This window comes from Halyomorpha halys, unplaced genomic scaffold (assembly GCF_000696795.3).
Source record: "Halyomorpha halys isolate HHAL.00 unplaced genomic scaffold, Hhal_1.1 Scaffold387.1, whole genome shotgun sequence".
NCBI classification, from domain to species: domain Eukaryota; kingdom Metazoa; phylum Arthropoda; class Insecta; order Hemiptera; family Pentatomidae; genus Halyomorpha; species Halyomorpha halys.
Window position 1 is genome coordinate 82,677 of NW_027108721.1, and position 17,079 is coordinate 99,755.

At 30.4% G+C, this 17,079-nt stretch overlaps 1 protein-coding gene across 3 annotated transcripts in view; it reads right to left on the bottom strand.

Moving 5' to 3' along the window:
- LOC106682061 (transcription factor Sp3) overlaps nt 1-15,860 on the bottom strand; it is a 26,683-nt gene extending 10,823 nt beyond the window's left edge. For 2 of the 3 annotated variants that reach the window (XM_067047006.1, XM_067047007.1), the window contains exons 1-11: nt 15,116-15,860; nt 14,836-15,000; nt 14,445-14,579; nt 13,697-13,892; nt 11,144-11,325; nt 8,484-8,670; nt 7,998-8,065; nt 6,666-6,747; nt 5,642-5,819; nt 2,431-2,499; nt 572-740 (exon numbers count right to left, since the gene is read on the bottom strand). In XM_067047006.1, the coding sequence (XP_066903107.1) occupies nt 572-740; nt 2,431-2,499; nt 5,642-5,819; nt 6,666-6,747; nt 7,998-8,065; nt 8,484-8,670; nt 11,144-11,325; nt 13,697-13,892; nt 14,445-14,579; nt 14,836-15,000; nt 15,116-15,160 (1,476 nt within the window). In that variant the 5' untranslated portion in view covers nt 15,161-15,860. The remainder of the gene's footprint in view (nt 1-571; nt 741-2,430; nt 2,500-5,641; nt 5,820-6,665; nt 6,748-7,997; nt 8,066-8,483; nt 8,671-11,143; nt 11,326-13,696; nt 13,893-14,444; nt 14,580-14,835; nt 15,001-15,115) is intronic. The other variant, XM_067047008.1, reaches the window with a different exon arrangement.
- Nucleotides 15,861-17,079: the final 1,219 nt, after the last annotated feature.

A 17,079-nucleotide genomic window follows, 5' to 3' on the forward strand; every position in this document is an offset into this window, starting at 1 on the left:
TCCTTTTTAATTGTATGTTACTCTAAATGTTGTTGTTATCTCTTTTGTTCTATAGCCCTGATGAAGACCTGAAACTCAGGTCGAAACGTCGGGATAAAATAAATAAATATGGTTTTGTTTATTTATGTTGTTCTTTGCTGACCGCACCCCCCGACAAACTTCTCGAAGTTCATTAATAACTTTGACAAAACTTAAATGGTATGATTCTTTGCTTTTTTTTTTTTTTTTTGATTCAAAACTAAAAGTCAAAGTTAAAAAGAAATTAAATAGTTTTAAAAATGAAAAACCATTAGAATGAAAATGTAGCTGTAAGTTCATTTTTGAAATTTGACAGACTGACAGTTTTAATTAAAATCTAGTTCCATAATCTAAGAGGTAAGAAAACTAAATATATATATTTTTTTTCAATAACCTAATAAGCCCTGACTATCAAATTTCATTCTTCAAATCTATCTGTTTTAATGTTAAAACTATAACTCTTAAGTCAGTTAACAAAGCTACAAACCCAAATAAAGGGCTTCGTTGGGCATATAAAACCAATAAAATAATTTGAAATCACATGAAAAAATACCTGCAACTCATCTGATCTAGTGAAACATTTTCCACAAAACTCCCAAGAACATATAAAGGGCCTTTCTCCAGTATGCCACCGCAAATGTGCTCTGAGATGTGATGTCTTTCCATAGACTTTGTTACAACCAGGAACATGACATACGTGCTGTTTTTTCCTCATACCTGACCTATAGGTAAATAAAATATAAAAATTAAGAAATAACAGGAAATGAAATACAATAAGATAACAAAAAAAAAAATAACAGATCCACAATAAAAACTGATCTAACCAGACACTAAGAGGTAAACTAATGTACCCATGCATCTATTATCGTATTGCAGCTTAGCTTTGATTTAGGATCAATTTAAAAACTATTTTTTTTTTTTTTTTTTGTATTGGAGTTATTACAAAGACAGTCCAATAAATTGGAATTACTTTTTAACAAGTAGGGCTATTGGGAAGGGATATCCCAGCAGATAAAGTGGTGGTTGATGAGTCAAGATAAATCTAGCAATATTTAAAAACAGCATAAAACCCTCCACCACTCCTACCCTCCATGCCTTAATTATCTCACTTTTTTATTTTGAGTGGGTTGGGTCGTACACGACATGTCACAATTTCACAAGAGGAAATCATAACAATGTTTAAAAAGCACCTGAAATTGAAAAACAGCACCTTTCTATGACACAATTCGTGCAACAATACAAAATTTAAAAAACTTGTTACTACGAAAGCAAAGCAGTAGTATATATATAAACTTTTCACTAAAATTTGCAAGCTGCTGATTTTATTTTACACATCGGTTAATTTTTTAATCAATAAAAATTTGCTGTAACACTGTTTTACTCAAAATACAACACACAAATGGAATTACACTGCATGCAGAGAAGTTACATACTGGAAGCCAGTCCAGAAATAAATTAAATTTATTTTAAGTAAAAAGGCTGTCCGTCCTATCTATTAGGCAGTTATGACCTAGTTTCATCCAGAGATTAGTAAACAGAAATTTGTGCTTTAATAAAAAGTTATGATAACCCAACAAATGAAATAAAACAAGTAATATAATGAAAACAGATGCAGAAGACAGCAGAAGGGTGATTGGTTTCTACGCCTTTCACAATGCTTACTAAGCCCTGCCTTTTTAACTTCGCTTTTCCTGGAATCTTGCCCTCTCCATTATACTCCACTATTCAAGTTGAAAATAGAGAAGCATAAAAGTACACCAAGTAGTACACACAAAAGTACCATATCTCTCAGAGCTCTATCCATTATCACCAAAGTGACTTACAGATCAGCAAATTGTAATAACACAATCCACAAACATTTAAAATAAAGATGTTAGACTCAGTGAAAAAAGTTTGTTTAGCAATAATAATGTTATAATTTAACTTTAAAAAAGTCAGAAGCCCTAAAAAAATAAATAAAATGGCCAAACTGCTATTAAAGATTTGTTATTTTAAAAAATATATGTATTAAGGGGTTAGATTGTATTTAATGAGTGATATATCTTTTGGACTCAAACAAATTGTCATTTATGAAAATAAAATATATACACAATACACAGTATAGCTATAGGTTTTAGACACAAATTGAGTTTAAATAATGATTTTATAATTAAAACATAATGATATATCGTATTATTGCTTAAATAAAAATTCAATTAAAAATAAAGACATATAAAGTTTATTTATATAAACTAACATTTAGATTTTTATTAAATGAACTTTAATCACTAACAAAATAAATTTAAACGAAACAATAATTAATAAATAAATACAAGAAAAGAAAATGTACTAAGCAAAAGCATCTACACACTAACTATAAATATGAGGTATGTCTACAGGAAAAAAGGTTTTATAATAAATATATTTAAATACCAAGTTTTTCCAAGAGACCTCGACTGCTCAAGACTAGTAACTGGATCTTCAGCTCGTGATCGGGAGCAGCTGTGAGGACATATGGGGATATGAGGATGAAGTATTATGTCTTTTCAACCAATTCATTATTATTATTAATATTTTTAAACTTTCTTAATAATAATCAAAATTCAAAAACTATTTCTATAATCAAAATTAAGACTTCAAAAAACAAGTTCAATAGAAGTGAATAGTATTATTAATATGCATGCATAAATAAACAAGCGATTATCCACAGTTATGTGATAAGTATTGTTTATGAATGTAAAATAACAATACTAAATAACAAATGACAATGCTAATTTGGTTAGTTTCATCAATAGTTATAATTCATAAATAATAATACTCCAGAATACCAGTTTCTTATCTGAAATATACTAGCCTCACTTGATAACCAATATGAAGTTTGCAGAAATGGAATGCTGTTTGATATATTTCAAATTAGTGAGTAGAAGAAGCAGGTTAACTATCCAGTTGTGAACTTTGAAAACTGCTTTTTCTATTTCATTCAGCTTTGTGATTCAACTAAAGTTCAAGGGCTGTCCAAAAGGTAACAGATGCTTTGAAATAAACAATTCACAAATTGAAAAACTCAAAGTTTATTATATACATTTGAAAGGTACACTACACACTTAAGCTATTTTTCTACATAATCGCCATTCAAATTGAGACTTTATCATATCGTGGCACAAGTTCCCTCTCTGTAGAAAATCCCACCCCTTGTGAAGTGCGGTCTGTGATTCGGTTTTTGTTGGCTCGAAACAACAGGCCAATTGAAATTTATTGTCAGCTTTGTGATATTTATGGGCAGGGTTAATGTATTGATTTTAAAAATGGCCATACCAGTTTTTAAGAGGACCCCAGTGGTAGGCCTAGCCTTGTGGCTGATGACCTGGCAATGCAAATCAATGACAAAACCTGAAAACCGTCGTTTCACGATTACAGAACTGTCGGAACATTTTCCCCAAATTTCATGGAGTTTAGCTATTCAAATTGTGGTGGAAAAGTTTGGTTACAACAAATTTTGAGCTCGGTGGGTTCCTAAAATCCTAATGGAAGATCATAAGAAACAGAGACTGGCTGCTGCACTGATCTTTCTCCAAGAATACAGCACAAATGGTAATGCAGTTCTGTATAGTATCGTAACCAGGGACGAGACTTGGGTGAACCATGTCAACTGTGAAACAAAACAAAACAGCAGTCGATGGAATGGGCGCACACACATTCTCCCAAGAAACCACAAAAGTGTTCGCAAATGCTGTCAGCAAGAAAGGTCATGGCTACTATGTTTTGGGACTGATGCACTTAAATTGATAAATTTTAATTGCCCGGTTGTTTCGAGCCAACAAAAATCGAATCACAGACCACACTTCACAAAAGGCAGGATTTTCTATAGAGAGGGTATTGAAAAACTACAACTTGTGGTACGGTATGATAAATGTCTCAATTTGAATAGTGATTATGGAGAAAAATAGCTTAAGAGAGTTTACCTTTCAAATGTATATAATAAACTTTGAGTTTTTCAATTTGTGAATTGTTTATTTCAAAACATCTGTTACTTTCTGGACAGCCCTTATAACAAGCTAAAGTATGTAAATTTATTAAAGATATTTATAATTATTAAAGCTTGGGACAGTTCACAGTCAACCACTTTTACATTTTCCAGAGTAAATAAACCAGATCACTGTGTTAGTAAACAGAAAATCGTAATGAATGTTTTTTTTTTAATCCCTAGCAGCAATTGATAATATTATAATACTGGTTTGAACAAAAGGATCACCAGTGAAAAAAAAAATTAACTTTTCAGATCAAAAATATTGAAAACAATCAAGAAACCTGGAACCATAGCTGATTTCTTGATGAAAGTTTTTGGTGTATATTAGGAACTGGTATTCGGGAATACTAACAAAAAAATAACAAATCTTAACAAACATATAAGTTAGTTCAAATTATTAAAAGTAAATAAATGCATCATAATTTCCCTTAAAATAAACAGGAGCCATTTTAACAAAAGCCTGACAAGTAGCTCTCAAGCCAAACATTACACATAATTCCTACAAAATTATGAGTAAACAATGTGAAATTGATTTTTTAGATAAACATGAACAGACTATTTATTCTGTTACTATAGCTGTGAGTCAACCCTGTGGGTTCAGGAGCTCTCATAAAGTGCCTTTAGTACATAACTACATATATTTCAAGGTTTAACAATCAATTTTACAATTTTTATTTTTAAGTATATTTGATTTGTTGTTTTAAGATAAACATGGTGTGTTTCAAACATGTTTTTTATTTCATACTTCATTTGTAATGGTTAATGGTGATAAACTGAGATGAGTTTCACAAACAGCAATTTAGTTGATTCTTCACAGTTGCTTTTTTATTTAACATTCGACTAGTTAAATCGAGTATGAAGACAAAAGTGAATTTTGATTGATTACAGACCCTCTGAGTTTGCATTGAGTTAACTAGCCAGTGCGTGATTGTGAGCAGCACATGTACAAGATGTAAATTCATTTAGATGTTTTAGTTGACTGTGTTTAAAGGGACAGAGGCAGTGCATATTTAAAAAGCCTATTCGTTCAACAGCTAAAAGTTTTATACAATATATAAACTGGATATCAAAAAACAAAAACCGGTTGTACACTAAACCTTTAACAAAATAAGTGAAACATTAATTATTAATTTTAGATCTTGTAATGTAAATTAATAAAGTGAAATCCTAAAAAAAAAAAAAAAAAGAACCAATCCTTACTGTTAAAGGGATTCTACAGTTCTTGTTGTCACATAATTGTTTAATTAACATCATTACAATAACTTCAGCAGAAATAATTGTACATGGCATTTTTAGATATGAAGTGAGTAAGAGGGAAAAAGTTGTAAAATGAATCCCAATATGAAATAACAAACTGCAGTTTAAATGAAAAAAAAAAAAAAAAAAAAGTGGTGATGAAAATTTAAACCAAGATCAATATCCACAACTAGTAAAAATAATTCCATCTTCATAAGAAAATAAAATGTTTTAATCAATAAAATGTTCCAATTTTTATCATTCAGGCTTACTGTCGCCTAAACACTCACTCTGAACACCCATATTAAATTATTAAATGAAACTGAAAAAAACAATCATAAATTGAACGAGGAAATGTGATAAGGAAAAAGAAGCACTCACCCAGCTTGTAAACCCTCGATGCAGTTAGGACATGAACAAGCAACCCTCCTCATTCGAGGCTTCTCATCCACTAACTGTGCTTCATCTTCCAAAGGAGGAGAGGAAGATGGTTGTGCAACACCCACAACCTGCCACCTTTCTCCGCTACTGCTATCCTGTCCTCCGGGGCTCCCACTAGCTACCAATAGAAATTAATATGTAAGATTATCAAACCATATTAGATCTGTAATTTCTATAATTGAACTATCTACATTTGAAATATGATATATATGGATATAATTTTTAAACATTCTATTCATTCTAAATTTTATATAAAATAAAAATTCTGGTATATAAAATAGCATTGTAAACTTTCTAATAAAGGAGTCTCCAAAATTATACAATTCTTAAACCACTATTTATCAAAAAAAAATATGGAGTAAATAAAGTAATTGTTTTATTGTGGGCATTACACAGCATCACTTTTCATCAGAACAAAAAGAAAAAGACCTATAGAAATTTTGAAAAAAATAAAATAAATAAAAAAGTAAATAAATAAACAAATTAAAAAAAATGTTTACAATGATTGTAATTACTTCTAACTTTTTTCTACACAAGAGAAAGAAAAAGCTATTATATCTGGCTACAAAAAGAAAATGAAAATGAAGTTTATGACAAATGAACATCCATCCTATGATATAAGTTATTGATACTAACACCCGCAGGAGTATCAAGGCCATGGTCGGGGCCACTGCTAACACATCTACCTGAAGTAAATGAGGAGGTATCGAGGATTAGAACTGATCCCCTGTCAATGGGAGCCTATAGGTGATTTGCTCAGGTTCAAGCTCAATCATTAAGCTTTTCCCTAAAATTAAGAGTACCCACTTTATAGAAGCATGGCGGGCCCCAGGAGGATCTGTCTGTGGCTGATAAGTAATAAATGTCTGCCCCAAACAGAATTGCACCTAGGACTAGGGGATAAAATACAATGATTTACTCACTACACCACTCCTATTATAACAATAATAAACTAGAAACTTACATATTATTTGAATAGTTCCCTGAGGAATCGTTTGAATTAGAGGTTGCTGAACTGACGGAGGAACTGTGTTTGTATTAGGTAACTGAAAAAAGAAATTTCATTTTAGTATGTAACATTTAATTTAAACAAAACATATTAAATTTTCTAGCAATAAGAATAACAAGCAACAAGAATTTTACACATATTTTATCAGATAAACCAATAGAACAAAAATATTGTTAACACCAAGTTTTATAATTAATTTGTGTTTTATTGTAAATAGTAATGAAGTGGTATTAGTGTATAATTAAATTATATTTATTTTATTTATATTATTTTGACTGGAATTTAGTTATTTAAGAATAAAAATGTGTATTTTATTTGTGCTGTTGTAATTAAGTAATAGAGACAGTTGCTAAGGGTTGATAATCGATGCTAAGATGTCGCCTAAAAACGGACCGACCAACTTTGTTTTTAGATGAGTTTTAATTAGTGGTCATGATAGTTTATAACCAGCTCAGTCTAGGTTCATTTGATGTTATTTATTGAACATTTTTGAGTGTTTTAGTTGATATTAAAGTTCGGAACCAGATCTTTTTTGCGTTTCTGGCCTTAAAGTGCAATATGAGTTGTTAATTAATCGGCTCACAAATTCATTAAAATAACTAGACCCTGTCTGCCCTTAATAAGTGCCAGGGTGGCAATCTAGGCTTTTGGCACATTTCAACTATCGATGAGCCATTACACCAACCTTGGACCATTACAGCGGTGTATTTAGCTACAGAGCTGCGACCTACACATCTCGACAAGCAAAGAGTGGATTAACCTTTCGTTGACCAGTATTTATTTTATACATTTATATTGTTGTTTTGTAAATTTGTCTCTTTTGTTTTCTTAATTTATTTATCTAATTTTATTTTATCTAATAGGACTTTTTTTTACTTGTATTTATTGTTTTAATCATCTTTTGTTTGTTTTATGTTTAAGTTGACCAAATAAATGTTTATATTCTAACTAGCTAGTTGTTTGTTCTTTTTAAAGCCTTCCAACAAAAAGACATAGTCGATTTGAGGTGGCTTTAACAAATATGTAAGTAATTTGATGGTAAATTAATTATTACTTTTTTAGATGTTCATTTAAAAAAATTTTTTCGAATAGTAAAAATCTTGAAATGAAAAAATACAAATAAACTGTTTTGTTTTGAAGATGAAGATGATAGCCTGAAACTGTAACATTCTTGATTTTTAAGTTCAACAAATAAAATATATGAAGGAAGTCTAGTTGCCAAAAAATTAAATTAGATTGAAAAGGACTCTACATAAAATAAGCTATAACTATATTATCATTTCTTACAGTGATGCCATTGGTAAGATTTGCAAGGCTTGAAACAGGTATCACAGTTACTTGTTGCTGATTGCCACCTGAAAATATTCAAATGATTAAAAAAGGCTTTAGTGATTAAACAATATATATATTTTAAAAAAATAATGTGTTAAAATATTTTTTTCATAAAACCAATGTAATTAAAATAATTATTATCTCCAAATTAACTAAAAACAAAATAACTATAAACTTATAAAAATATTTAGATTTCTACAATTAACAAATACAGCTAGATTGGGTAATAAGACACCATTTGAAAAAAATAACACAAACATCACCGGGTTATGAGACACTATTTAAAAAAAATAACACAAACATCATAAGAAGAGGCCTCATAACATCCCAGGCTAATCCATGACATGGTGTTGCTATATAACATAATTACAATTCATATATTTATAAATATATAAACTTCATAATTAAATATAATTGATAATAATACCAAAAACAATATACCTAAAAGAAACTGCTGATGAGGAACTAAAATGCTATCAGTAGTAGTAGTCGTGGTAGTAGAGGCACTGCTGTTAGCAGTAGGCTGCTGTACAACGAGGGTACCTTGTTGGCTCACAGGAGTAACCACCTGAACTTGCTGTACTTGTCCAGATGGCGTTACAACTTGAGCTACCTGAGTAGTCCCCATCTGTTTAACAATATTCTTTCATAAAGTAGAGATAATTTATTCAAACAATAACAACTAACCTCATGCTATAAGACTAATTTATAACAAATAAAGTATTTTTATTCCTAAGAATAGATCTATTGTTGCACTCAATATTAAAAAAAAAATAATAAAAAAAGACTAAATAATATTTCTTAAAATGAAATATTAGACAAATACGATAAGTAACAATTTTATAGAGTTTGACTTAAAATATAATTATAAATAACCAAACAATATATTAAAATTTAAAAATTTTCTTCTAAAATAAATAAATATTTTTAATAACACAAAACATCTCAATATAATAAATAAGCCAAAACCAGGATTTAAAAATTAAAATTACTTGATAAATTTTGTGGATAATGTTTATTGAGAATTAGAAAATAATAACAATTTAATGACCTATTTTTTGTTAACCTAAAACTTTTTAGAGATTATACATTTAATTAAAATCATCTACCTTCTTGTTATATTTTATTTCAGAATGAAACTCACTGTGTTTTACAGAGGAATTGCAATCAGGATTAGTTTTATTGTATGTTGTTTAAAAATTATCAATGTTCATTATGCAGAATCAGTGATAATTAAATAGAGTTAGGTGTGTGACCTAAACTTTGTTATAGGAGAACTTGACCCATTTTTTTCTTAGAAAAGTAAACAATTTCAGTAAATACATCAGTCTGACAGATGTTATTAATAAGAAGTAAATCAGTTTGAGCAAGGTATGGGCATTCTAAAATGAATACAATATGTTATTAGACTTTTAACATTTGTTTTACTGGGAGAAGAAAAATACTGGCCTTGTTCTGTAGATAAAAATAATTTCTTGTTTTATAAACTCTTTGACTTTGGAAGGGAGGTATAGAAAGTTGTGTTGCTGAGATGGTGACCTTAAGAAGACAGAACCAAGAGGCAGAATTCTCATCAAGCATCACTAAGCTTACTTTCTGAGGATATGATAGCAAAGGGTTTTAATTAAGGTTCAAACTTATCAACCACAAGAGAGAAGCGGCAACGGTTTCAATCCTGACTAGGCAAGCTGAATTTTAATTCATGGTGGCCGCAAAAAATAAATCTTGACCTTCCTACTCTGGTGAGAATAGGTTACAGAAATTAGTTGGATAACCATCCACTATGCCAGTAATGGCCCGGGTAGGGGCCATGGAAAAATAAAAGTGGCTCCCTTTTTTTGGAGTAGCGAAACAAATTGATACAATTCATTTATGTATTTATTTATTTATTATTAAATATTTATTTTTATTTTTAATGTTATAATCATTTGTTTCTTTACTTTAATCTAATTGAATTTAATAATTTACTATACCAAATTATATATAATTCACATTGTTAAATAGATTATAAGCTAAATAAATTTGATTTAATAGAAAAATTTTAACACACAGGAGAACACCTATATATTTTCAAAAGTTGAGAACAGAATGAATAATTGGCTAAAAAATAAAGTTGACAGTGGTCTGACAGTTGACAACTACCTCTAAGCATGTAAGCCCCCTTAGCTTCTAAGAACCAAAGCAATACCCTATCAAGTGGTCAGATGCCATTAATTCTCTTTAAAAAAAAAAACAAAAAAAAAAAACACGAAATGTTTTAAGGTCAAACTGTCTCAAAAACAGTTTCCTTGCTACCAACCAAAGATGGTACCAGAAGTAGTTCCAGCAGTATAGCCCAGCTCTGTGTGTACACCAGCAGTAATTGATTCATTAGTTCTCCACCATGTATAATATTCCAGCAGAAAATATTTGTCAAAGGTGCAAAGTACCACAACACTGTATGGAAATAATGTTGGGAGATGTGAACACAAAGGTGGGGTGGAAAGTATATTTCCAACAACTGTTAAAGAAATTTCATACCAAAATAGTATCTGATGATATAAACTTTGCAATCTAATAAAAACACAAATATATTCTAAAACATTCCTACATGGAAATCACTAGTTTCAAAGACCACAATCCTATAAGGACAATTGACTGGAAAAATTTATTTAGAAAGATATGTAAATACGTAATTAGAAACCATCCGTGCTATCTCAAACAGAAATGGACAATGGCTTATTGATTCTGGGCTAGTAAGGTTTAATAAATGACTCAGTGACTAAATTATGAAATAACAGTAAAATTAAAACCAATAACCAAATATTTTTCCTAAATTAAATAAATGAATAAGGAATGAAATGGAGTGAACAATAAGGGGAGGGGCGATACCTAGTATTACAGCAAACTTCATATCACAATATATGTGTGTTAATTTGTTAAAGTTTATAATTTGTAAATAATAAATTATTACATATTTTTCCAGAGGTGGAATAATAGGTTCATTATACATCAATTAAACCAAACATTAATATAGAATTAATTTCGTGGTTTTAGAAACAATAGATCGTAAACAATTTGGAATGTTACAAAAGTAAGCCAAATACTATTAACATACTTACTTGGGAAATTTGCGGTATCACAGTTGTTTGCAAAATATTCGGTAAACTGGTAAAAGACTGCAAAGGAAAATGGACAGTCTGATAAACAGTTTGGCCATTTGAAGTGGATATAGGAACCTGAACAGGAATACTTTGCTGTACTTGCAAAACCTGAGTGTTAGGGCGTACTGAGACATTTTGGCCTATAAACAAATACTGAAATTTAGAATACAAATAATAAGTAAAATAAATGTTTATATTTAGAATTAATTATGTGCTTATAACTCTTTAATTGAATTTGTAATTTTTTTAAAAACTTTTAATCAAGAAGAACAGTAAAGTTAAAAATATCATACATGAAGTCCAGCAATGCCTGAACTTTTATTCAGTATCTAAAATAAATTTAGCCATGAAGTTACAACTAGAAAGTACATTTTTATGATAGAGTAAGTTTGATTCGCAGCTGTTTGGAAACCTCGCCAAATTAGTCCACTCAGATGGAGCTAAATTAGTTTTATTATTTAGTCTAGTTTATTTTTATATACTTAAGTATAACTGCACATATTCCAATATTTTGAAAAGAAAAAAAGTTTAAATTACTATAACTTATTTTTATCTATATTCAAATGATTATTAATTTAAGAGTAAATGCTGGTGGCGAGTAGAAAAAATATTATTTAACAAAAAACAGACCAAGGGAAAAAGTATGCAATCTGTTTAAAAGTAATGAATGCTTGGCAGTAAAGGTGATTTCAAATAATATCAAGCATCCATCAAGTGAAAATATAATAAATAACAAAAAAGTATCCTAGAGGAAATTGATCAATAACAAATTATGGAACAAAGCTAAATATACTACATTTAATGAGAGCACAACAAATAAAACAATCACTAACAATAATACATTACCTGAACAAATCAATAAATATAATAGCAATAAACTAATAACAGATTTTGAATCTGTAGATACAGGTAAATAATGGAAATATAAATGCAGAACAGGACAATGGAATGAACGAAAATAATATGTTAAAATATAGTTCCTTAATTAAAATTAGTGGATTAACTGACATTACAACTAAAACTTTTTTGAAATATTAATAGGAAATTTAAAATTAAAAAGAAAAATGTTAATCTACATACAAAAATAGTAAAGATAAAGTTGATAAAATAAATATATATGTATATATAGTTGACCGTAAAAATTGATATATAGGAAGATGGTCAGGGTTGCGGTCAAATGAGAAACAAAAGTAGTTTACAACTATTTATTTTCCGACGTTTCACCCCACATTGTAGGGCTTCATCAGGGCTAAAAAGATACAAAATGATACAATGATAAGAGTAAAAATACAATGATAAAAATAAAAATAAGTAATAATGGCAAGAGTAAAATTTTTTATAAAAATACGTAAAATATACAGTTAAAAAATACAGGAGATGTACATAAAACAAAAACATTACAGGAAAGGAAAAAAAAAAAATATATAGAGATTAAATAAACGTCATGAAAAAATAATAATTATACATAAATAAGTAATAGTAAGATATAAAATGATAATTCTTTGCTCATTTATTATCATTTTATACCTTTATTATTACTTATTTATGTATAATTATTATTTTTTCATGACGTTTACTTAATCTCTATATTTTTTTTTCCTCCCCCGTATTGTTTTTGTTTTATGTACATCTCCTGTATTTTTTAACTGTATATTTTACGTATTTTTATAAAAAATTTTACTCTTGCCATTGTTACTTATTTTTATTCTTATCATTGTATCTTATCTTTGTATTTTTACTCTTATCATTGTATCTTATCTTTGTATTTTTACTCTTATCATTGTATCTTATCTTTGTATTTTTACTCTTATCATTGTATCACTTTGTATCTTTTTAGCCCTGATGAAGCCCAACAAAGTGGGGCGAAACATCGGAAAATAAATAGTTGTAAACTATTTTTATTTCTCCTTTGACCGCATCCCTGACCATCTTCCTATAGATAAATTAATAGAATTTACCAAAATATTGCACAGACTGTCAAAATTCAAATAATAATAGTTATTAAACCATGTTACACTGGACCAAATAAGACAAAATTTTTAAAACTGAATCAGCAAAGAAAACCAACTTCAGTTCGAAAATAATAAACCACTGACCTATCAACTAATAGCTCTGAACTTTAAAAAATTTTGATTTTAAAATTACTAGAATAATAACAGAAAATAATAATAATAAATAAAAAATACTAGAATCCATCTACACATCAAAGAGTTAATTTTAAGTCAAAATATAAAAATTAATTATTTTTTTATACTAAGCAGTAATGACTTAGTGGTAAAGTTGACTCTGGATATTAGATAACAATTCCTGACCTCAATGGTGACAGTATGTATGTAAATTTCTGTACACACCGAAAGGTGTCAAAAAGTATTGCAAAAACAGAGATTAATAATGAGTATAATATTTATTGTGTAACGAATTGGATAATTAAATAAATTTATTTAATAATCACGAGGAGCTAAATAAAGCTGCCATCAAAAAATTGGTAAATCTAAAACAAGATTTACTTACCAGGAAATATGGTAGTAGGTGTCAAAGGGGCTCCTGTAGGTAACACACCAGCAGGTAGAACCCGAAGGGGTGAAACAAGTCCAGTACTTGATGGAATAAACACAGCTTCCTGTCCATCAACGGTGATCGCTTGCATACCTCCTGCCTGAGAGCCCTGGAGGACTGAATAAGTGACTCCTCCACCTCCACCACCGGACTAGAAAGAAAAATGGATAAGAGGCTAGTATAGTACTTTGAAATCACATTGACAACCTTAAAAGAAAATTAACAAATAATTTTGAGTAACACTAACACATATATTTTGATTTAAGAGTATGGATATCAGTTTTAATTTGGAATACCTGTAAAACCAATAAATCTTATACAATGAGTATTTTAATTATTTGAAATTATATTGTTAGATAAACCATCAGTAAACAATAACAAAGTCTAAAAGATATAAAATATGTTTTTGACCTTTTTTAATTTCACAAGTTTTAAATGTTTAAAAGCTATGAAAAGTTAACCATTTGCCATAGGTCCCAAAGTACTAAAAGCTAATAATATAATAAAACAATAAACTTAATGTTACAACAAAGTACAATGCTATTGATGTTTTTAATCATTGTTACATTGTTAATATATCCTTAATTCTTTGTCAATGAATCAAATGTTTGTAATACAAAGAAATTATCATGCCGAATGTAAATATTCACTATAGGTAGCTCACTGATAATCTGACAAGAAACATAACATAATCTATAGTCACCTGAATAAACTGTCCAGGAACTCCCTGGACCGAAACAGTGGGGGATGCAGCTGCGGCTTGTTGCACATATTTCTGCTCATTTCCATTAACTTGTTGTAAAGTTAAAAGATTTTGGAATTGCTGGAGTGTGATCACCTGAGAAAATGTGTAAACAGTAAGGAAAAATGTGTGAACAGCAAATCAACTAACCTTAAACAACACTTGTTGATTTAAGAAAAATAATAATAAGTGAATAAAGAATTGTTTATAATAAGGGAAGTAAAACATACTTATTATTAGATGACAGGTTATGTTTGTTACAAACAAATATAAGCCATTAAGCACAAATACAAGATGAAGACAGTTGCCCTTGATAGATGGGATAAATATTGTTGATAAAATTGTTACTTACTTGAGGTTGCTGTGGCTGTGGACTGAGGGCCAGTGGGTCCCTCTCGGCCTGATTAGCCACGTTGCCCTCGCTGCTGTCACTCTCCTCCGAAATTCTTTGTTCTTCCCCTATTTTGCTGCACGTAGCCGCTAGCAAAGCTAATGGGGAGGGCAGTCCTTTCCGCTCCTGGAAAAAGAGGCGGAACCCGTCACCAATAGACCCCTCCCAAATATGGATTTCACTTCAATTCGCGCACACACACTCACACAGACACAAGCTCCTCCCTCTAACCTCAACTTACCTCTTGTTCCTCAGCGATCTCTTCTTTGAGTTGCTTTGAGGTCATTTCATCTTATAGCGATAATATGTGGAAGGAGATTGACAGTTAACAACCGCTATTAAGGCTGGGCTTGAGCACAAGTCTCAAATAGGAATATCCCTACGCTGGATCGATAGTATATTTTCACTGTTTACAATGTTCACTTTCATATTCTAGGTGACCTCAATACAGGGATGCAATATAATCTTAATAATGAAAAATGTAAACTAAATCGAAAAGCAGTAGGGGTGTTAATAAACACAAGTGGAGATGAGAGACAGGGTGGGACTATTTTGGGCGTAGCTTGGTAGTGACTAACCGCCCACCAGAAGGCTATTGGCAGTTGAACTACAATAGCCAGGAAAACGTGGGGCGGGGGTCGCTACCCACCTCTTTTAGGCGTGCCAAGGACCACCCACCTCCTGGGCGGGGTCTCGTCGTCTACTACTTAACTAGCATTTTTTTTAATCATTAACATCCCCTTAGATCAATCTTGAGCATGGAGTCCTCATACGAGTCTTTACGCGAGCAACTTTTCAATTCTAACCTATACCTCTCTCACTATATTATTGTCAGAAGTTTTCTCCAATGTAAAATGTAATTTATTTTCAAACGATAAACTATTTTTTATGCTCTAATTATCTTGTCACTTTTGGTATTTTTCGTCACTCTACTTTTTTGAATTTATTCAAAAATGATATCATATTTTATCTTTTTTCCTAACAGAATGCCATTTTAAAAACAAATTGTTACTTTAAGTATTGATAATAAAAAATAGTAAACTTAGTAAAAAAAAAAAAAAGATAAAACAGCTGTTGGTTCAGGTATGGCTTAAACAAATCTAATTATAAAATCCCCGTTCGTTTAAAGTATATCAGCAGTTGAAAGCGAAAGTGGTGTATATCAGTATCTTGTTTACAAACTTTATTTTGATAAAAAAAATATTTAACTACAGAGTATATTGAATTCAAATACTTTAAGTAATCAAATATGCTTGGAATAGGATAATTTTAACCGAGAAAGTTGTTATTCCTTACCTAAAGTTTTAAAGAACAAACCTAAAGTATTGAATATATCAAAACTTCACAATTTCTGCACTCCAGCAATACCTTCCTTCTTTTTTTTTTGAGATGCAAAATATTTTTACTTCACGATTTTTGAAGTCTACAAAAAGTTTATTTTAAATCGAAAATTGTCTATCTTTCTAGTGGTAAAAAAAAATCCAACTAGGATGGTTGGTTCCAACTAGAGTGTATAATCTTTTCTGGTATTATTATTTAAATGTTAGACATTTTGGGTTTCTCGATAGTTTCCAACGACCTACGTTCTCACCAAAAAACCGCTTCTGCACCTAGTGCAACGCGGCCATCCAAGACAGTGCTCCCAGAAGTGCCCCTCCCTCAGAAGACGTCCCCAGAGGGTGGGAGTGGCCAGGAGCCACGCCCCAGGGTCAGAGCCTAATGTCAACACACTTCCAGCTAATGAAGGAGTGGTCCAAGGCTCATCGATCCCCAGCCGGGGGCGGATAACCTACCCCAACTCAAGGTCACTAGTCCACCCCTCTCACTGTGTCGCTTGCTTCCCTGTCTCCAGAGAATTCATTTACATCTAGAATTGCTAGGGACCATCCAAGATTAATAATCTCGTCATCAACATTCATTCTATGAGCTAGAAAAAAAGAAAGAGAAACAAAAAGAAAACCTATTTGGCGTACTAATCATGAAATCTAAAAATAGAGATCAGTATACCTTGAGTCAGTTTTTTCAATCCTAAATAGCTTCTGAAATATCAACAATTTTTACATGTTCAAAATATTAGTCATGGTTTGAAGATATTTTGGTTATTATTTTTTTTTAATAAATAATAAATGACGCAAGGTACAATTACACTAATTGTACTCTATTGTACCTTGGCCCATGACTTGTGCCTTGGACTATAACTTTACC